This window comes from Limanda limanda, chromosome 18 (assembly GCF_963576545.1).
Source record: "Limanda limanda chromosome 18, fLimLim1.1, whole genome shotgun sequence".
Lineage (NCBI taxonomy): Eukaryota > Metazoa > Chordata > Actinopteri > Pleuronectiformes > Pleuronectidae > Limanda > Limanda limanda.
Genome location: NC_083653.1, coordinates 10,768,633 through 10,791,376, shown reverse-complemented (window position 1 = coordinate 10,791,376; position 22,744 = coordinate 10,768,633). Strand labels below are relative to the sequence as shown.

General features: G+C 42.5%; 1 protein-coding gene across 3 annotated transcripts in view; it reads left to right on the top strand.

The window, feature by feature from the left end:
- Nucleotides 1-20,757, top strand: part of LOC133024042 (disheveled-associated activator of morphogenesis 1-like) — a 52,024-nt gene extending 31,267 nt beyond the window's left edge. For 2 of the 3 annotated variants that reach the window (XM_061090994.1, XM_061090996.1), the window contains exons 4-26: nt 3,888-3,959; nt 4,508-4,602; nt 5,035-5,368; nt 5,483-5,593; nt 5,743-5,846; nt 6,187-6,253; nt 6,354-6,471; nt 8,752-8,890; nt 9,007-9,065; nt 9,151-9,338; nt 9,738-10,040; nt 10,128-10,235; nt 11,138-11,167; nt 11,661-11,758; nt 11,866-11,950; nt 12,858-12,964; nt 13,663-13,751; nt 13,864-14,032; nt 14,212-14,319; nt 16,178-16,238; nt 16,346-16,477; nt 18,327-18,497; nt 19,370-20,757. In XM_061090994.1, the coding sequence (XP_060946977.1) occupies nt 3,888-3,959; nt 4,508-4,602; nt 5,035-5,368; nt 5,483-5,593; nt 5,743-5,846; nt 6,187-6,253; nt 6,354-6,471; nt 8,752-8,890; nt 9,007-9,065; nt 9,151-9,338; nt 9,738-10,040; nt 10,128-10,235; nt 11,138-11,167; nt 11,661-11,758; nt 11,866-11,950; nt 12,858-12,964; nt 13,663-13,751; nt 13,864-14,032; nt 14,212-14,319; nt 16,178-16,238; nt 16,346-16,477; nt 18,327-18,497; nt 19,370-19,582 (2,961 nt within the window). In that variant the 3' untranslated portion in view covers nt 19,583-20,757. The remainder of the gene's footprint in view (nt 1-3,887; nt 3,960-4,507; nt 4,603-5,034; nt 5,369-5,482; nt 5,594-5,742; nt 5,847-6,186; nt 6,254-6,353; nt 6,472-8,751; nt 8,891-9,006; nt 9,066-9,150; nt 9,339-9,737; nt 10,041-10,127; nt 10,236-11,137; nt 11,168-11,660; nt 11,759-11,865; nt 11,951-12,857; nt 12,965-13,662; nt 13,752-13,863; nt 14,033-14,211; nt 14,320-16,177; nt 16,239-16,345; nt 16,478-18,326; nt 18,498-19,369) is intronic. The other variant, XM_061090997.1, reaches the window with a different exon arrangement.
- Nucleotides 20,758-22,744: the final 1,987 nt, after the last annotated feature.

Sequence of the window (22,744 nt, the reverse complement as noted above, 5' to 3'; positions counted from 1 at the left end):
TTCCAGTCATTGACCACACAAAGCGCTTTACAGTACAAGAACACATAAATACAGTCTGGAGGGGCTGGGTATCAAACCACCTACCCTCAGGTTAGTGGACAACATTTCCATCATACACATTCTTCCACTGTTATCATGAAAGTAAATCATTAGTAGTAACAATTCTCATAAAACATAGTTAACCTTGAATAAGTTATGCCACTATGACACATGTTAGAGACAGAAATACCAATAAGAGACCACCCAAGGGTTGTTTCAGTCACTTTGTGTTTCAGTCTCTTATTTATCTCTTCAGGAACACTCGCTCTCCTCCTCCTTCACAGTCTCAACTCCCTGATCAAAGCTCCACCAGGAATAACTCACTCACTCAACTTGAATCCGTGTTGCACAAGGTGGATTTAAAAATAGTTATCTGTAGAGGCAGTAAAATGAAGGCCTGTTCCATTAGATAATCCTCGAAACAGTGAAAGCAGTGTCAGGGATTATAAAACACTGAAAATATATTACAGGACTTCAGAAGTCAAAGGTAGTATCTTGTTTCTTCTGAGGGTTTTCTCACAGACAATCAGGTTCCTGTCTCACTGTTCTGTTCAACGACCAAAGCGAGGATATTTTAATCGTGCGGTTTTGTCCTTTTACATAATAGACCTGTTCCGTCAAAGCCTTGGTGTAGCCATAACATACTCCAGCACTCTGTGACAAGGTCATATTTCATTATGTCTTCTCTATCTGATAAAGGAAACGTCAGCTGTTCCTCCTTTCCCTGTATATGAACAAATCCTCTGCATGCAGGAAAACGCAGACGCCTGCTTTAGTTAAGATCAAGTCACGTTGAGCTTTCCAGCCACCTCTGAATATCACCGGCCTTTTGTGTGTTTCTCAAGGCCGTAGATATGAGTGTGTAGGATATCCTGTCCTGACTAATATGCAGACATGCAGATTTATTAATCTTTTCCTACATCCGTTAACAAGCAGGGCGTCAGGAGAATTGGGGTTTAGTCTGATGGATGAGAAGCTGGTGTGTCAGTGTAGAGTACAAATCCTCAGAACAAACACAGCTGCATGCCTCAAGTTAAAACCCCTGTACTTTACTGATTTACATCCTCTGTAAATCTGCATTTCTCATTTTTAAACCTCTGTTTTTTTATGGATTAAACATCCATTTATTATGTATGGTGCTTATCCAATGTGGGTTGCAGGCAGGCTTCGACCAAAGAGCGGGAGACACTCTGGACAGGGTGCTAGTCCATCATAGGGTTGATATACAAAGACAAACATCTTTTCACGCTCACATGCAGTTACAAAGAGATCATGCAAACTCAACTCAGAAAGGCCCTGGTTGACCTTTTCACTCAGTTAGGCTAGCTGTTTCCCCTCGTTTCCAGTCTTTATGCTAAGCTGAGCTAACCAACTGCTAGCTGTAGCTTCATATTTAATTTAAGTATATAAGAATAGAATCTGGTGTGTTGTTTAACTTCTTGCAAAAAAGCAGATTCCCTCAAATATTAAATATTGTTTTTGCGTTAGCAATAATGTGTGTTTATAGGCGGCTGTGGCTCAGGAGATAGTGTGTCGTCCACTAACCAGATGATTGGTGCTATGATCACTGGCCCGTCCAGTCTGAAGTGCTGAGGTGTCCTTGGGCAAGATATTGGACCCTAAATTCCCCTGTTGCTGCTCCAGCAGTGTGTAAATGGTGTGTGGTAAAATAAATCGCTGCGCATAGAAGTGCTGTACCAATGTGTGTCTGAATAGATGACTTGTACTCTAAAGCACTTTTAGTGGTCAATTTTATAAAAATACTAATTCAGCAATACAATTAATATGTTTTACTTTACAGCTGCCACTACTAGCAGCAACTTTACTCTTTATACTGTGTCCATTCATAATAAACTAGAAAAGGTTTACCTCCCTCTGCTCATCTTCAACAGAACACACAGGAACGTTTCAGTTCTGCTGTAGATGTAGAGGAGGGGGATTTAGCCAAACCAAATCTTTAGGTGCAGCATCGACATGCTCTAGAGGGGGAGGGAAGCAAGACAGAAATGCATCAATATTGCTGACTCGGCAGCAGCAGCCGCTGGCCCCGACCCAGACAGATATAAACTCGCCATCTGAGCTCAGGGAGGAAGAGTCTGTGTGTGGAGAAAAGAGGCAGAGGAAGTGGTCGGGTGTCCAAGGCAAACAGGAAGGCTTCACTTCCACAGGTGCAGCTTTTGTATGAGAGTCAGTGGGGACGATCAGGAGGAAGGTGGGGTCAACGCCAGGTCGCTCCGTGTTAGTGAGTGATGAGCAAGCTCTTAATCATCACTCGTTTGGTGATTAGACCCTTCAGAATTTGAGGCTCAGCGTAAAGTTTTAACTCTTTCATTTGGCAGAGCACCTGAGCTGATGAAGTCATCCGGCAGAGAATCAATCATCTTCCTGCTCCTCACTCAAGCAGCACATGCTTGTGCATAGATTTGCTCTGCTTGTGATCAAACTCTGCGCTTTCACTCAGATTATTTTGTTGCTTGGACAGATTCCCTGTGCTCCAGCTCTTCTCCTCAAGCTTACGCTGCTTCTCTGTGCACGTGCAACGTCTCTGTGCTCAGATGCCCACTCTGTGCTTGCATCTTTTTCGGGTGAAGGCATTACTAAATCAAAAGGTCCTGCTCTCAAACTGAAAGACCAGACTATTGAATAAAATTAGGGGGGGAAAAACAGATTTGAAATTTCATAAAAAAATGTCACCTGTGAGCAGACAAAGCTTCTCTGTCAAACTCACTGTCCTGTTCCCCTGAAATAACTGGGATTCCTGTTTGCTAATGAATGTTTGATCTTCACCTTCTCAAAAAATAAATCCCCAGGAATACCCTCCCCTCATGACTCTAAATAAACTCTCTGTGTTTGAAGACCACCGACTTCCAGGCCTAAGCATGGACTTTTAAAGATTTAAAAGGAAATGGGTCCCACCTCTGTGGCGGCTCCAGCAACTGAAGGACTGAACTTCATCCAGCGTCCGTCTGGTCAAGTTGGCACCGGACGCGAGTTGAACAGCAGGCTCTAGCTTTCCTGCCACTGCACGATCCCTGCAGACCTTCCAAGCTCGCAGTTTCTACAGGAACGGCCAAGTCCCCGCAGGCCGCTGTATTTACTGACGCCCAATTAGATTTTGATGGTCACAGCTCCCTTGTGCTTAATGGAGCAAGAGTTTAAATGAAAAAGCCTGAGAGCCTTTCATGTCCAAGCCAAGTCCAGGGTCAAGTCATTTTCCCCTTGAGTTTTAGAATTAAAATCATCTAAGAAATGTCTCGCAGTTATTTATTTCACTCGTAATACAAACATGCCGGTCAAGAGATTAATCTCAGTATAAATCAGTCCATGTCCTTAATCTGCTGTTTTAACATTCATTTGCTAATCTCAAGATTTTCTCAAGCAGCTGTGCTCTCTTTTCAGCGCTCGTCTTCTTTCACCTCTTGAAAGTCGGCGAGGCGCCGCAGGATAAAACGAGCACGATGTGTGTGTCGCCCTACTTTCGAGTCCTTGCACCATTTTTTTTTCTGCTTCTGGCTATTTATGTCCCCACACATTTTGTTCCATGTGTATTTGTGTGTGTCGAGATCTGAACAACAATGATGTTGTGGGACTCTGATTGATTCAAACATGTGATTTGAGCCACAATAGCAACTTTTCGTGTGACTGAAATATTTTCCTTTACGATCACGTTCTAATGAAGGATTTTCAAAATCCAAGCAAAGTCACGAGCAGTTGATAATCATAAACTAACCACAACTTTTTCCAAATTAACTTGCTCATGTTCTTTCTTCCTTTGAATCACTTAAACATGCAACAGCTTCCTGGGTCACATCACAGCATCATTCATTCTCTGTGATTCTCTCTTTTAGGAACAAGAAGAAAACAAAAGTGCAACCAGTTGGCCAGAATACTACATCGATCAGCTCAACTCGATGGCAGCTGTAAGTAATAACATGAACTTTATATATTCTTTTTGGGATATAAAACTGGTTATAAAATAGTCCCAGAAGACAAATCTTTCCTCTTTAGCTTTTCCTGTGGTTTTTCTCCCTCATTAAAGAGTTTTCCCTCGTCTGAGTTAAAGATCCAAGATTGTGAAGTAAAAAAAAAACAGAGTCATTAATATAACTTGACTTTCTCCTCTAAACTAAGAGGATAGTAATGAGCCAACAAATAAAATATCCTTTAATTTGAAAATTAAAGAAATTTTCTCTTATTCTAGCAGAAACACTACAATAATGGGATTTAATTATATAGTGCTATAATTTGAAACTTAACACTAATATTTGGGGATTTGGGAAATAGTTGTTTGTCATGGTGCTGCCATAATTAAACCGAGAACCAGCTCTTGGGGTTTTACAATAAATTCCTCTAGAATTAAATTTCCATGTGACCATGTTGAAAATCAATAAATGTAGCTTTGTTGTTTTAAGTTGTGTGTGAGCCTTAAGATCTAGTTCTTTATGTGGTTTAATCTTCTGTTCAACAGAGAACGACGCTCCTCGCTCTGGAGAAGGAGGACGAGGAGGAGAGGAACAAAACCATAGAGAGCTTGAAGACGGCTCTGAGGACACAACCGATGAGGTGGACGAAAATAAAAAACCTCTCCTCTGCTCTCCTCTGCATATGAAGTCATCTATCATCCCCTTCAGTTAACCTCCGACCTTGTCCATCACTCTTTTCAATTCGACACAATCATATGTAAATGAGACCTTTAACAATTGAGCAGCCGTAAAGGTCACTGCGATGGGATGTGAATGTACATTAAAGGAGACTGTGGATTTAATTTCCATTTTAGGGGCCTGAGATTTTCAATAGACACAAAAAGCAACTTATCGTATCTACTGCAGATGATTTAGTCACACAGACTAGATAAGTCTGGGAAGCACAGAAGACGAGAGTTCATACATTTTTCTTTTTGACATTTCATACGATAGCAATACCTCAGAACATTTCTCCATCACAATTCCAAGATATACTTTATTAAAGTTGTCAATCAACCCGCTCTCCTCTCAGGTTTGTGACTCGTTTCATCGACATGGACGGCCTGACGTGCATCCTGAACTTCCTGAAGAGCATGGACTACGAGACCACGGAGTCGCAGATCCACACGTCTCTAATCGGCTGCATCAAAGCTCTGATGAACAACTCCCAGGGCCGCGCCCATGTCCTCTCTCACTCGGAGAGCATCAACATCATCGCCCAGAGCCTGGCCACGGAGAACATCAAGACCAAGGTGGCGGTGCTGGAGATCATGGGCGCTGTGTGTCTGGTCCCTGGTGGCCACAAAAAAATCTTGGAAGCCATGCTGCACTATCAGCGCTTCGCCTGCGAGAGGACTCGCTTCCAGGTGGGTTAATGGCAGAAGGCCACAGATGTGGTTGTAAATCTTTTGACAAAGTCATTTAAAAGAAGCAGTGCGTAAAAAATAAATGTAACACCTGTAATGACTTGTCATCCTCAGACCCTAATAAATGATCTGGACCGGAGCACGGGGCGATACAGAGACGAGGTCAACCTGAAAACAGCCATCATGTCCTTTATTAATGCTGTGCTGAGTCAAGGAGCTGGAGAGGTGAGTTAAATTCTGCAACGTACACAGTGTTAATGCTTCATTTCATACTGGAAGCTCACCGCGTCCCGTGGATTCTCGCTCAATAGACTCTTCCATCATTGTTTGCATTTTACCGCTAATGGTTTTTTAATCATTTTTCTTCTTTACAGACAAGTTTGGAATTCCGTATCCACCTCCGATATGAGTTTCTTATGCTGGGCATCCAACCGGTGATCGATAAGCTTCGTTCACATGAAAACTCCACATTAGACCGGTGAGTTGGAATACATTTAACATCTCCGTCCAAATAAGTATTTCTACTTTTAAACAAAACAGCTTCTCCAGAGTCATGTCGATCAGCCTTTGTTGATCTGAAGCAGAATTTGAAATCAAACTGCCGGAGATAGACCGAAAACTAACAAACCCTTAAAGTTATGAATTTCTTATCGATAAAACTAATCTCTTACAATCCCAATGTCATCTAAGGTGTCACAATCATTTCATCTTTTTTCCATATCATGCAAATGGCATCAGATTTATCTAAGTTATACTATGTGAGTGCATGCGATCAGCAGGGGACTTTCTAACCAACTCTGTCCCTCTGACCTTCTCAGGCATTTAGACTACTTTGAAATGCTGCGGAACGAGGATGAGCTGGCTTTGTCAAAACGATATGAGTCGGTAAGTAAAGAAAAAAAAAATCATTACCCTACCTTTTTAGTTTTAGTTTTTTGCCGGATGTATTCATGTGCTGTTATTTTTCATGCTCCTTCTCCTCCAGGCACACATAGATACCAAAAGTGCCACCCAAGTTTTTGAGCTCATCCGCAAAAAGATGAACCACACAGATGCATTCCCGCACTTTATGTCTGTGCTGCATCACTGTCTCCTCATGCCACGTGAGTAATTCTTTAAATTTGAGATGGTTGGACAAATACAGTCTATAACATGCAGGAATACAACACTTTTCATGTAGTAAAATGTTTGCAGACATTAAAGATACAAATGTTTATTTACCGTCAATAATTGGAGCATGTGCAGAACTCATTAGGCCACAAACGACCTGTCAGGACGTGTGAGGCATGTTGATATAACTGTCATTGTGATTTTTCGGCTGATGATGAATTGTCTGACTCTTCAAACCTTGTGGTTGCAAAATGAAGCTAATTGATGCCAACAAATAAGGACAGGCTATGAAAACAATGCAAAGTGCTTCCAGCTCAAAACTCACGATTCCACAGAAAACAGTCGAAGAAATATGAGCCGTGGAAGTCCTGCTGACGATGATCTAAAGGAGGAAGAACTGTTCTAAAACCTTTCATATGCTGGGCAGAAGGGCAAAGCCTTCAGAGGGCTGCAGTGGGGGTTAAGGTTGAGCTGACACAGAAGTGGTTGTGGATGGTTTTAATGTGCAGCGTTTATGCACAAACAAGCGTCCACATGAGAGAAACCTTTAACAGCCACCTCATCGCGAGGGCCAACGTCTGAAGTCTGAAAAGCAACATGTGGATAAGCCAGAGTCCCTTTGTAAACAACTGTTGTGGACAGATGAAGTTCAAATTCAGCTTTTTGGCCACAGTCACCAAAGGTGTATTGGGGGAGCAGCAGCATTTTATGAAAACACCCGACTGTTAAACACGAGGGCGGAAAAATCTCCAGGAGGCTGCTGTGGGGTTGTGTTGGCAGCCAGTGGCACAGGAAACATTGCACAGATAGAATCCGTGCAAAGAATCTGCTCGAGTCTGGATGCAAAAGTCCCGCAGCTAGTCCAGGAAGCAAGACTGAAAAAGAGTCTGGCTTCAGCAACGGGGGCAATGACGCAAAGCAGATCCGCAGAATCCACCATGAACGACTTTCAAAGAGACAACCCTTAGAGACTCGAACATTAGTGAATCTCTGGCTATGTGAGAGTGTAAATGTACGTCAGAGCTCGAAATGATCTGCAGGAGGAGTGGGTGAGAATTAAAAAGACTGCCCACATCCCATTTATTTAATTGATTAAATAAAGTCCCTTCATTAACGTTTGAAGAAAGGCTCTTTCTGAACGTCTGTGCGCTGCAGTGGTTGTATTTGCCTTTGTTCTCTTTCAAGAATCAATAAGAGTTTTCCCAGGAGCGCAAAAAATGTTTTTTATACGAATGTAAAATGAGGCTTCAAACAAGGTTAGTTAGTATTTCTCCCACAAAACACACAGTCCATGTGTTCCCGTGCCAAAAAGATAAGTATATTGACTTTGTTCAGATTAGCCACTCCAGAAAGTGGATAATCGCATTCCCAGCCAAATTGAATCCTGAGACGCTGTGGGGAGATTTTTTTTTGTTTTGTTATTTAGTTTTCTGCAAAGATTTTATTAAGGATGGCTACATGATCCACATCACATCACTTCACAGCTGCAGTGGTTCTTCTCCTTGATGCTCTCCCCTCGCTCTGATGACTGGCTTTGTAACGATAATGAGTCGTTTCAGCTCTTTTGCTGAGTCATTCAAAGTGTAATCGCCACTTCAGCTGCAAATTCAAGTGTTGTGGTCATAATGAATTAAAAAACTGCAAGCTGGTGATGGTATTGGTCAGAAAGAAGAGTCTGAATAATACAATGATATGGTTCATTGAACATTTTGGACATATGTTGCAAAAGACTAATAACAGGATGTGTCCACGTACATCAATCAATTAATTAAACTTTATTTCAATTTCCAAAAAGCATCTTAGAATCCAGACCTCCAGAAAAAAAACAAAGACAGTAAAACACTTTAAAATAGATTTTTAAAAGCTACAATATCTATAACAAAAGATCAAATGAATACAAGAAATCATGTCATAATATTAATATCAACAGGCAGGTAAAATGGAATAAAATTTGCAACAAAGACACAATAAGATAATGTTTGTGCGTGGGTTTAAAACTTTTTCAGGCCAAAATAACAAGGCAACAGGAAACATGTTGTTCCATGGCAGATGTAGTCTCACCAATCTAATACATGTGTCATCCTGCTGAACCCTGTAATCATTGTGTCTCTCTTTAGCTCAGTGTAGGAGTACTTTTAGAAAATGCCTTAGCACATCATTCCTTTTTGTTTCATCATCATCAAACGGATTCACTCGGTAGTTGCTGAGATGCACTCGCGCCACGGGGCTAATGAGAAACTTGTGCCTCTGTCTGTTTACGTCTCTTTCTCCAGACAAGAGGAGCGGTAACACGGTGCAGTACTGGCTGCTGTTGGACCGGATCGTCCAGCAGATGGTCCTGCAGAATGACAAAGGTCACGACCCCGACGTCACACCACTGGAGAACTTTAACGTGAAGAACGTTGTCCGGATGTAAGCTCTCCCGTTTCCCCCTTGAACACACTGACACATGAACCAGTGACGAGTCAAACATAACTGATCCTTTATGAAGATGCTGTCGTTTATTACGCTCGTCTTTCTCTCCGCAGGCTGGTCAATGAAAATGAGGTCAAACAGTGGAAAGAGCAGGCAGAGAAAATGAGAAAAGGTGTGTTAACATTCTAAACAATTGAAATAAAAAATGATTTAATAATAGGTGTGAGCTCAGCTCACTCAGTGATCTCCCTTCACAGAACACCACGAGTTGCAGCAGAAGTTTGAGAAGAAGGAGCGTGAATGTGATGCGAAGACCCAGGAGAAAGAAGACATGATGCAGACGCTTAACAAGATGAAAGAGAAGCTGGAGAAGGAGAGCACCGAGCACAAGAATGTCAAACAGCAAGTGGCTGAACTCAGCACACAACTGCACGAACTCAGTACCGTACGTCCTGCTTCATGTTCACTTTATAATGATCTTAGAATAAAGCCCGACAACGACTGGTGATCCAGATCGGTCACAGAGTTCACACAAAGGGCAGATTAAACCATGTGAAATCCTCCCACTGATACAAGAGACCCCTCAGATGATGAAACATGATACGGATTAAATTAGTTTGAACAAGAAATGTTTTCTTAAACACACATGTCTCCTCGTATATTGATTTGTGACTTTACCATGTAACTCACCCAAAATTGTACCATTATGACCCAGTTAGTCATAATTATGTCATAAATTATTCATCTGTCATATAATTATGTCATAAAAGAGAGAGAACAAGGTCACCGCAATATAAATATTGTTGCTGTGTCTTTGCTTAACTCTCTCTCTCCCTCCCTGCAGAGACAGGCGACTCTTGTTCCTGGAGGCCCCCCCTTTGCCCCCGGCCCGCCCGGCGGCCCTCTGCCCCCCCCTCCACCCATGCCAGGCTTTGCAGGTCTGGGCCCTCCTCCCCCTCCTCCAGGTGGCATGATGCCTCCCCCGCCTCCACCGCCCCCTCCTCCTGGTGGCCCTCCTCCCGGACGTCCTCCTATCGGAGGCATCCCCCCGCCGCCCGGTGGGCCGATGGGACCCTCCCTGATAAAGAAAAACATCCCTCAGCCATCCAACCCGCTGAAGTCCTTCAACTGGGCTAAGTTAGCCGAGGTGAGAACAAGCGGAGACGAGAGAGGACGAGAATGTTTGATGCTTTGAGAGAAATTCTGAGAAGTAAAAACATGTTTCTCTCCTCAGAATAAACTGGAGGGCACCGTGTGGATGGAAGTAGACGACTGCAAGGTTTTTAAAATCCTGGACCTGGATGACCTTGAAAGGACCTTCTCAGCCTATCAGAGACAGCAGGTAATGACGATGAGGTCATTCATCAGCTCAACAACTACTGCTGAGACTTTTCTACAAAAAACAAGTCAGCCTGAAGTTTGGGGGATTATTTACAAGATACAAAACTTCCATGCTTGAATCATTCTGAATGCTTTTTTTGGGGTCACGTTTGTTTGTGGTTTTGATAATTTTACCACTTGTGATTGTAAATGCATGAGTGAGCTGCTCGGAATCGACTGTTTGTTTCTTATGGCTTCAGCTGCTGTTCATTTACTAGATGATCGTAAGTAGTAGTATCTGTATTAAGGTGTCAACGGCCTCATTCTATGAAATCTATGCTCAAAGTGTCTCTCAATAGAGTCCATACCTCCGCCAAGGCTCAACAGTCCCCTTATTAATCCTCTACACCAAGTTTGACACAATCATGGATATCAGTCCTCTGTGCCAGCGACAATCAGTGATACGTTTTGTCCATGGGCTTTAAGTCTTCGGCTTTTCTGTCCGACTGTACATACGTCTGTTCCTTTGTGAACATGATATCTCTAGAAAACCTTGAGTGAATCTCTTAAAATATAATACAAACGTTCAGTTGGACTTGAGGATGAACTGATTTGGTCTTCTAGATTTAACCTCCTTGGCGGAGGTGAAGAGTGAATGTTTAGATGCTCAGTGTGGCCTGATGAGTTTCAAAGACAGACTCATATCTTCTGCGCACAGCATGTGAACTACAAGCACGTGTTGATCACCTGACCAGCTGCTCATGTCTCACTGCTGCTCACTCCATCACTCATGGATCCATCGTCACCATCTCCAGAATGAGCTTTGATTTGTTTGCTGTTTGTTTTTATGGGCTGCAATCACGTAACTGCTTGACTTATTCTAATGAGTGCTTACATCTTCCCTGCTTCTTGCCTGCATTTTAGGACTTCTTTATGATCAATAACAGCAAACAGGTGAGTGCACTTACGGTACAACAGATATTTATACACTTTGTGGTTGCTCTTCAATCGATTCAGTCAGACTTTGTTGATGTTGTCTTGTATGTTGTGTTCTCGTGTGCCCTCAGCTACATGATCTATTTCATGTTTGTCCAGCTGAATATATATTTATACACCTTTTGTCTAAGTCCTCATCCTTTTGTGTGTGTGTGTGTGTGTGTGTGTGTGTGTGTGTGTGTGTGTGTGTGTGTGTGTGTGTGTGTGTGTGTGTGTGTGTGTGTGTGTGTGTGTGTGTGTGTGTGTGTGTGTGTGTGTGTGTGTGTGTGTCATGTTTGCCTGTGATAACCTTTTGTCTGAGCCTTTTTTGAATATTGTCAGTATATGTCCTAGGGATTTTTAGGGTGTGTGTCAGTCAGGTTTCATTCTTGGGTGACTGCTAGAAAAATTCAAACAAATTTATGTATGTTTAAAATTCAGATTGCCCTCTAACCCATGATTTTGCTCACAGAAAGAGGCGGAGGACGACACACTGAGCTCTAAAAAAGTCAAAGAGCTGTCTGTCATTGACGGCCGTCGAGCTCAGAACTGCAACATCCTCCTCTCGAGGTGAGTTCTGAAACATCCTTACAACCTGTTTATAAAACAATCACTGACACATCACAGGCTATTATACATATATATTTGTAATGGACTCATCTGTTGTGTATCTCCAGGCTGAAGCTTTCAAATGTGGAGATTAGGAGAGCCATTTTAACCATGGACGAACAGGAGGACCTACCCAAAGACATGCTGGAGCAGGTATATCAACACGCAACAGTCCTTCCTCTGCTGCCTCCGACACGGTGTGTTTACATGCACCAGGTTCCAGTCGGCTCCAGAGCGATGATTCCTTAAATCGTTTAAACAAGAAACCTGGTTACTGTGACTGAGGTAGAGGATTAGAGAAAGATTATCTCCGCATTCTGATTTCTGTTGAACATTTCTAAGCTGTGTATCAAGGTAACTGGGTCTTTATTTGACTTTTGACATGTACATGTGCAGGACAAGATTTCAGACAAGAAAATCATCTGTGGTATCAGATCATCTGAAAGCAATTCAAGCTCATAGATTTTAAATAACTCCAAAGTCAATACCAACTAACACAGTCTCCTCCAGAAGACCAGATCAAGTTGTTCCAGTGTCACCATACTGTCACTCCTCTCCGTGTATCATATCCCTTCTACCTTAAAATAAGTGACCCGAGCTTCTAGATAAGCTGGAGTTAGAGGGTAATCTGCGCACTTAACCGCTCCATCTATATGAAGCTTCACAGTAACCAGGTAACAACGGTGCGAGTGAAACTGAGTTTCCAGGCGACCATGTTTCTTTTGTGCATTAAACACACTGCTGCGTTTAGAAACTGCCCTCAACATAAGAATAGGAATTCATGCTTGTTCGTACTGACTGCATTTTCATTTCTATGTTTTTGTAGCCCGTGCAGATTCAGATATATAAGTCAAAGGCTCATATCAATATTTGGTTGGGGAATGCAGGTTTTGCATTGAAGAGTCAGAGATACAGATTCGGCTCTGTTCATCTATGTCTAAAAACATTGCTTTAACAGAGAGAGACTGGATGAAAAATCCCTCCACTGTTATTAACTGAAATAAGTATCGATGAATGAGCGTTAAAAGTGTTAAAGTCCAGTTTGTTCTTTTTCCCTCAGATGCTGAAGTTCGTCCCTGAGAAGAGCGACGTGGATCTGCTGGAGGAGCACAAACACGAGCTCGACCGAATGGCAAAACCCGACCGTTTCCTCTATGAGATGAGCAAGTACGTTAAACATTCAGTTTCTTTTTTGCTTTTTAATTCATTACTAAATTTGACATTATCTCAGACCTGGCAGCTTAATGTTGGGGCAGCAATCTGCAGATCTGCTGACGAACAATGGCCTTTGTTTCCTCTTAGTCACTGCAGATAAATGCTATGAAACATGGTTTTCTACTTAGCTGGGAACAATGGCTATTTGTGTGAATCACTATTTAGAAAAAAAAAATTGTGAATAAAACGGAATCAGTCACGTAACAACAGTATTTGAAGTTTCAGTTTTGTACACAAAGTGTCACAGTTGGAGACAAAGAAAAAATCCAAGATGTTAACACATTGTAGAAATAACAGTAGAAATGTTCTTATATGGTTTGTGGTTTTTAATAATTTACTGTAGCTTGACATTTTTTCATAAAGTTTACTCGGGGTAGAGAACGGACTGGTGGACACATGTCACCGTGGTATTCATTAGCTGCAGTCTGTGGTTTATGAGCCCAAATCACGAACTGGGCCAAAAATAAGCTTCGGTGCCACAACAGACAAGGTTTTTATGTGTCGTTTAGTAAACACGCAGGCGGCTCCTTTTCAAGCTCAATGTTCATGTCTGTGGCTTTTTCTCGAAATTTGAGGATCTCCCTGTTTATAATTTATGATATTTGTCTATTCCTGTTCCCTCTGACACGCATTTTCCATCTCCTGTCCAGAATAAACCACTACCAGCAGCGGCTCCAGTCGCTGTACTTCAAGAAGAAGTTTGCAGAGAGGATAGCGGAGATCAAACCCAAAGTTGAAGGTGAGAAAAGACTTGTAGACCAACTGTGTATTCTGTAAATATCAAACTAGCAAAGACACATCCCCCGAGTCTAAACACACATTTGAATCCACTGCAAACATGAATCTTTCAGCTCTGACGAGGGCGTCTAAGGAGATCTTACACAGCAAAAACCTGAAGCAGCTGTTGGAGGTGGTGCTCGCTTTTGGGAACTATATGAACAAGGGTCAGAGAGGAAACGCTTACGGCTTCAAGATGGCTTCACTCAACAAGATCGCTGACACCAAGTCCAGTATCGACAAGTAAGAACGATCGTAACGTTAAATCTTCACAGGCAATAACAGAGAGAATGTATGAAATATAAAATGTCACATCTGGATGTGGGAACGTGATATTTGTGAAAGTACATGTGGTTAATCATATTTGAACCTATATCATAAAACCATTACGCTCAAGTTTTTGTACGACTGGTTTTTCACAGAAACATCACTCTGCTTCACTACCTGATCACTATTCTGGAGAAGAAATACCCCAAAGTCCTGAAGTTCCAGGAGGATCTGCAGAGCATCTCAGATGCCGCCAAAGTCAAGTAGGTGAAACCTTGGAGCCATGGTCCCAATCTGAGGGTTGTGACCCCACAAGAGGTCACATGACTGAGGCCACATCCAGCCTTCTACATTTAGATCAAAGGGAAAGTTAGGCAGCAGCAACATGATTGGCTCGATCGTGGCAAAATCTGATTCAATTATTGTGACAAAGAGATCGTGAAAGTATGGGACATATAAAGTCTTGATCGACTCCACACTAAACTTAATTTTAGGTTAAAAACCCTTCACTGTTTATAAGTTTACATCTGTTGTCCACCCCACTCTTAAAACTTAAGGGTTGGAAACTCTGCTTGCCCCATTTGTGTTTTTATTGTATATTTTTAGTATGGTCGGGCAAAAACGGAAACATTTGCCTCCTGATTGGTTCTTATTAGTCATAACTCAACAGCCAGCGGTGAAGGCAAAACCTTTCTAACACTTATTGTCCTCCTCATCGTCCAAACAATAAGGAAATCCCTAATCTTGCTTTACACTTTTGCTGTTTAATGCTGTTACTCATGCAGCTTAGCAACCAGCTGCAGAGTAGACAAGGTGCTTCCTGTTTACATAGACAAACGCATACCCAATGTATGAGAACGCTCATGTTTTTGCGTTGTTAAGGATAGGGATTATTACTAATACGGAACTAAACACTCTTTTGAACAAGATCATAGCTACTCTGTTTTAAAATGAAAACGTATTAGTGTTGAAGTAGCCTCAAATGTAGGGGTTGCAAGATGGTTGGAACAGAAAGAAAACCTGCCACAGTAATTATATTGATCTTTTAGTGATGTTGTGAAATATGTACTGGATAATTAACTGGATCATTAACCATCTGAGGGAGCTGCTCATCAGACTTAAACAAACAAGGCGGAGGTGTCGGGATTAGTCGAGGTTTTTGTTTCGGAGTGATGGTTTGGATCCACAGCCTCCGGACTAGGGTTGCAAAGGGGTGGAAAGTTTCCGGTAAATTTCCGGAAACTTTCCGGAAACTTTCCACGGGAATATTAAGCTCGGGAATTTGGGGAATTTTGGAAAAAAAAAAAACTATGCAAATTAAACGCTGAGCAATAAAAACATCATTCAAAACACTATTTTAAAGATGTATGGAATGCAGCACACACTGCACGTTGAGTTTCAACCCTCCACTGTGCATTCTTCCATCACATGCACAGATAACTCCCAGCATCCTTCACTCTACAGCAGAGCTATTGAGGCCTGCTGTAGTGTGCAGGACTGGTCAGGTAAGTTTCCATGATATTACTCGGGAAAATATATTAGCATGCTGATTGAGGATTGTTCATCTGTTCATCGAGCCTATTTCCATTCATTTATCCATTAATTGTAAAATATGAGTACAGACGATTCCAATTGTTTGGCTAACTATTTATATCTCTGGCATTGCATTAGTGTTTTTTTTTACAAACTTTTTTCTCATCTTATTCTACAGAACAATGCCACGTGCACTATCTCATGTGTGGAGACATTTCACCCCATCCAATGTAGAAGGAAAGGCTGTGTACATTAGCAAATACTGTGCAAAGACCTATGTTAAGAATGACACAACGATGCAGAAGCGTATAGTCAAGTGCCCAAAGTTTCCTCAGGGCCCAAATCAGCCTATGACAAAACAAAATGTTTATATTTATGTCTGTATATGACAAGGTAAATACAGCTAGTATAAATTACCCACAACATTTCCAGTTTATTCCTGTTAATTCCCGTATATTCCCGTCTATTCCCATGGAAAGTTTCCAACTTTGAATATTCCCGGAATTTTGCAACCCTTCTCCGGACACATTTCTACTGTTTCCTTCTTCTCTGTGTTCAACGACCACCTTTCTCTCTCTCTGTGTGCAGCATGACGGAGCTGGATAAAGATATCTGCAACCTCCGCAGCGGCTTGAAAAGTGTGGAGAGCGTGAGTCACGAAGATTTGTTAGACAAGACCGAACATGCATTTTTATTTGATTCGATCGTCGTGACGCCGTCCTTCAACTCCCGCTCTCCTGTTTTTCCCTCTGTCAGGAGCTGGAGTTCCAGAAGAAGCGACCGCAGGAGCACGGCGACAAATTTGTGTCGGTGGTGAGTCAGTTCATCACGGTGGCCAGCTTCGGCTTCTCCGACGTGGAGGACTCTCTGACCGAGGCCAAAGAGCTGGTGAGTCTGTTTGACTTTCCAGACACAGACGTTTAAAAGCTTGCATCCCATTTCCTGTCTGCCAAGCTGTTTCTACGCGCCTCGTTGACCCCATCGGTCACCTTCTAGGAAAGCTAACAGCGGGAGTCAAGTGTTCCTGCTTCCTGCCGCAGCGCCGCTCGCACTTTATCGTTCACGCTGCTCTTTGTCTTTAGTGCAGTTGAAGAGTGAAAGCCGGAACAGACGCAGAGGGCTGGATATGGTTTTGCACGGCTGTGTTCAGCATTGTAATAGCAATGATAACTTTATTTATACAGCACCTTTCAAAACGGAGCTTCACGACGACGACAAAACAAAACATCAAAGACAAGAAGCAAATTAATACAATGACACTCAAAATCAAAGACAGCAGATCAAATAATACAACATCATTTAATAATAATGGCAAAAGAAAAGGATAAAAGAAACATAAATTATTGCAAAAAACAATGAAATACAAGCTGTTCGGTGAAAGTTCGGACATTTACAGTGTGGACATTGTACGTCATGGTTTTAGGTGCTTTGATTATCCGTGTAATTGTAGGAATGCTTTGAGAATCACATGCTCTGACGTCGGGACATTTCCTGGATGTTTCTGTCGGGGCTGTATGTGAGAACACAAATGTCCGAATGAGTTGCAACGAACCCTTTTCTGAACTTTTTCAGCTTTTTCTCGGTAAAATGACAAAAGAAATGTCTGGAGAATTTAAAGAGCAAATGGACAGGTTGACAAACCCCGAGAAAGCCGGACCCAATGTTCCAGACATTTTCTCGACTTCATGTCTGAAGACACATTAAACGTGTCCTTGAGAAAATCCTCTCAGAGCATTTCCCTCGCAGCTAACATTTCCTACAACGCAAACCTGTTGCAGGTGGTCATTTTAAAAAGAGACTTGTCTTTTTACAACCAGAAACCTGAGCGTGTTCTTCTTTCCACCGACACCGCGACACCCTGATGTCAGATTTATGCGTCTGTCCACATTTATTGGTGCAAGGCAGGAAGGGTTTCTACCTTTTTTTTTTCCTTTAAAATCTTGGGCATGTTTTTTTTCCTCACAGTTAGTGTGTGTGTGTGAGTGTGTGTGTGTTAGTGTGTGTGTGTGTGTTAGTGTGCGCCACACTGACCCTAGTGCTCGGCTGGTCACATGGCAACCATTAGTCTCTGTGAATCATTTACGGTGTCTCACGGTTAAATATTTGAGAGTGTTTACAGTGGTCCTCTTTACTCATGATTGGGAACCAGAGAGATCTCGCTGACCCTCACTGCTCTGCGTCTGTGTGTGTCTGTGAGTGTGTTTGTGTGGTAGCGAGTGCGTGTGCGTGTGTCTGTGTGCGTGTGCGTGTGTGTGTGTGTGCAAAAAAAACAGTTGTAGAATACTGACATTTAAAGGTATATTTAACACATTACGTCCCATTAATTCCTGATGTGAAAAAGCCAATTTAAAAAACATACCTGCAGATTTGCTCCACCTGATTGAGTGGCATGCTTCCCATTGGCTGTCGTTTCTCAGCAGGACTTCACATCTGGATTTTCTCCTTTTTAAGCTCCAGTGAAAATCACCCAACAAACACGTTGCGTTAATTTGGGCTCTGGCTCCGGTCTCTGGCCGCGGCTGTAATCAGCAGCCGGTCAGATCTGTGTTAACACGGCCTTCAAAGCTCGACCAATGCCCCCCCCCCTCCGCTCTGATTTCAAAGAGCTGAGACCCTAACGAGTCTGCTGTAAAACAGCCGACGATAAAGTAAAAACCCGGTTCTGCTGCGTCCTGCTGTAAATCTGATCCTGTGTGACCCCTTTTCTCTTTGGTCCCCCCCCCCCCCCCGTCGACAGTTCCTGAGGGCAGTGAAGCACTTCGGCGAAGACGCCAGCAAGATGCAGCCGGACGAGTTCTTCGGCGTCTTCGACCAGTTCCTGCAGTCGTTCGCCGAGGCTCAGCAGGAGAACGAGAACATGCGGAGACGCAAAGAAGAGGAGGAGCGCAGGGCCAAGATGGAAGCTCAGGTTTGTGATCGACCGTTACCACATGATTCTCGACAAAAATAGAACCACGGACATTATGAAAGAAGTGAGAAAAAAGAGAAAAACCCAAACAAACTAATAAAAAGTTGAATTCATGACCAAGTACAGAGGCACCTAGTCGAGCACATACATCCGCCAAGACCCAACAGTCCCCTTAAACTCAATCACGCTGCGCACACTCACATAGTCATAGAAATCTGTCTGATGTCTTTTCAAATCCATGAATTATTTACTGGTAAATCAGTGAAAATGTAATAAAATGGCCGATCTCACAATGTCCAGATGCACGCCAAAATGGAATGTGTTCTTTCTTGGCACGTGTCGTCCTTCCATCGAGTTTGAAGGAAGTCAGCTAAGTAGTTTTTTGCGGATCCTCCTGACGCACAAACATATAATACACAAACACAGGTGTAAAACCAACAAGTTACTGCACTCCGCAAAGAAACAGCTTTGAAATTTCAAGTGTCAAATCAAATTTATTTGTACAGCCCATATTTACAAATTGCAATCTGAGGGAAAACTACCACGAAAACACTTTTAACAAGAGAATGAACCTGGGATCTTTCTCCCAGAAGTGCAATAGATGGCACGTTTAGCTTGTTTTGACTGTGTGAGTTCAGAGAGAATTAAAGAGGGGAGCTTGTAGTGTGGATAGTGAGTCGCCTTTAGACAGAGTCAGGATGCTGTTCTGTATGTTCTGCACAGACAGGAAGTGATGTCCAGCTTCTCATCCATCTGTTGACAGGGAGATAAAAAGTTTATTTCACCAAATGTCAAACTGTTCCTCCGAGATGAGGAGTAAAACATCCAGAGACGTTTGTGTTGATTCCATGTTTCTCTTCCTGTGTCCCCAGCTGAAGGACCAGAGGGAGAAGGAGCGAAAGGCCCGGAAGGCGAAGGCCAACGGCGAGGACGACGGCGGCGAGTTTGACGACCTGGTGTCGGCGCTGCGATCGGGCGAGGTCTTCGACAAGGACCTGTCCAAGATGAAGCGCAACCGCAAACGCATCAACAGCCAGAACACGGACGCCAGCCGAGAGCGGCCGGTCACAAAGCTCAACTTCTGAGGCTGACATCATCCTCCTCTTCTTCCTCCTCCTCCTCCTCCTCCTCTTCCTCGGCCCCGCTGCTCGTTGTTAGTTTCTCTCTGGGTCAAGCTGACACTCACATTCCTCCGCTCCCACCCGGCGCCGCCTGAACCGACCACGGCCTCGCATCATCGCAGCAGAGCCACACACCCTCCGGACTCTTTCACCCTCTCACGAGCAAAAAAGCCCAAAACTGTTATTAACGACCAAAATCCCAAAAAATTCCAGCTGGAGGATCGACTTCAATGAAATGAATGAAATGAAGTGTTTCGTCACGCAGGACCAGGAAGTGGCGTCTCGCTCCAGGTGGAAGAGGCGGCCGTTTGATCGGACGCGTCCTGTGTTGTTTTTTTAGTTTCTTTTTTACGTCAGAATCTATGCACCGAACGTAACGTGCAGATCTTCGACCCAACAGGAAGGAAAAGAAACACAAGGGGCCATTTTGTACAGACTGATTTGATAGATCGAGGGGGGGGGGGGCTGCTTTCGCGGTCGCTTTTTTTGTAGAAAGACTGAATCTGAACTTCCCGCCGTTCTGAGGACCGCGACGCATCTTCAAACAGGAAGTGACGCAGCGGAGTTTTCTTTGCGTTCATCATTATTGACGCGCAGCATTTATATATCTGTATGTTTTCTTTCATCTACTTCCTGTTAAGAGCTGGCCTTAACTCTGTTGACTGTAATTGTTTAGTGGGTTCTCCAAGGCCTCGGTTTCTCATCAAGTGTGGACACTCAACGTCATAGATTACATATATCTATATCTATATCTATATATAAGGTTGCGTGCTTGTCATACATGCACATATGAGTTCATAATTATTCTGCTAAATGCCATTAAACCCATACCCAAACAATGCAATACACCTGTTTTCCCCCTTCTGGAGAGAGCGCCCCCTAATGTTGATGCTTTTATTTGAATAGATGAAAGCCGTTTCCTGCGCTGGCTGGATTCACACTGCATCCAAAACATTCTGTGACTCACACGTGAAGTGTCTCCACTCACACGTGGACACGAGGTCTGATCTGAATTTGTCCCCCCCCCCGAGCAGCTCAGTGTGAATCCAGCGAGTGTCGGACGCCTCTATGAACTTTTATAATTTAAATATTGCCTTCCATTGTACGATGCCCGGATGAAAATAAATGGGAGAAAAGCATTTAGGAGTTCTTGTGTTCAGTTAACAATCACCAGCTTCATGAGTCTGCACAGAAAGATATTCAGTTCTTTGTTGCCAGATCAATAAAGTTTCAGACGACACGACAGAGTAAGAAACGCGAGAATCAAATCTGAGAATTATAAAGTAAGATACAAATTGAACCTGTGTTTAGACCCTCGGAAGTAAACAGGCCTATCTCATGGTTCCTGCTGAGTGAATACTGAGATGTGACTGTTGTCAAATTACTTTTTTAATTTAACCTTATTTGTCAGATAATTTTTATATAAGACAATAACACACTTAACTGTTTTTTGTACAAATATTTTTAGGCCTTTTTCAGCTCCACATCATTAGGGACCGAGCACCGAACCGTGGGAGGCCTTATTGTATTTCTATTTCCTTTCTTGTCTTTTTCAGGGCCTAGGCATGAATAAGACTAAGAAAGGAAAAAGTTATTGTATTCTGGAGTAATTTGAAATGGGCGTGGCAAAATGGCTCAACAGCGCCACCTACGGAAAAGCCCGTCAGTTAGCTTTCACCGACCTTCACGAAAATGAGGACAGTTGTTTATCATAACCAGATGCACAATAAAGTCTCAGCAACAGGAAGTCGACTATTTGGATTTAGTGGTCAATTTGGCCATTTCCCACATTTTTTATTTGACGAACTTGTCCCAGGGATTTCAGCAGATCACGTCAAATTGAGGTGAGTGTCTTCACAACCAGATGGAGATATAAAACAAACCCAAACTAACCCTAACCCTTTATTTTTGACGGACGGATTATTTAAATAGTTCTTCCATAACTTAAACATTAAAATCCATTATGAATTCATAATAATTAACTTTTTTATATGAAAAACTAAATTGAAAAAGAGAAACTTGTAGAAAATGTTTTTATCATATAGAAAATTTACAAATTTGAGTGATTCTCCGTGCACACATGTCCTCAGTTCCATTAGAGAATGACAATTATTCAATGATCCTTATTCATGATCATGTTTCCACAGAGAGAGAAAAAAGAAGCCTCTGTTAGACTGCCACCTTGTGGTCTGGACAGGGTCATTGCAGCAGAGGAGGCAAAGCAGACAACTGACTGCTGGCTTCAAACTATATTAATACATTTGTATAAAATGAAACACTTGTATATTTTGCGTTCCTCTGTTAACACGACACCGAGCGACACTGTTCATGCCAGAGCTTCAGTTTTATTGTTCACATTTACATTATTTGAATCATGTGTGAGTTACAGTGTTTATACAGAAAAACAAAAAGTCGTTCATACAGAAAACAGACATGTGACTCATCTCCTCGCACTCAGGTCACTGGAGGTTCAGACCGAGCTGCTGGACTCTGATGGAGGATCAGTGACGGATTCTAACTGGATTATTAGTGTCAGAGCTGAACTGGAGGAGGAGGAGAAACGGGTCAAACTTAGAATCCGAACCTTGGTTTCAATCATCTGCATGCATCAGTAACTTATGACCATAGATTCTGGACAGAAATTCAGTTTTGTGTTCACTGCTCGTGTGGAGGTGAGGTCGGCTGAGAAAAGAAACAGAAACACGATCACTAGTTTAGTGGTGAAACAGTGTCGGCAGCACCGTGTCGGTCCTGAGATCAGAGTGAGTCAAAGTGGAGCTCGTGGTTCCAACCCGAGAGAAACGTAGCAGCTGGTAGACGTAAAGAAGAAAGGGATTTAATGAGTTTAGACTGATGAGTCCAGTGTTTCATTGCTCTGCTGCGACTTTTCCGTTAAATCACAAGAAGGCAAAACTCTTAAAATGCAGAATTGAGATAAGATTTAAGATTTTAAAAGAAAGAACGAGATCCAAACTGTGAATTATTTGATCGATATTACAGAGAATTTAAAAGAAAACTTGATCTGACAATAACATGAATGATAAAAAAAAACCTTTCTGCCTCTGAATCGGATACAATTTTGATTTATAGGTCAAACTTTTGATCAAACTTATTCTGGCTAATTAT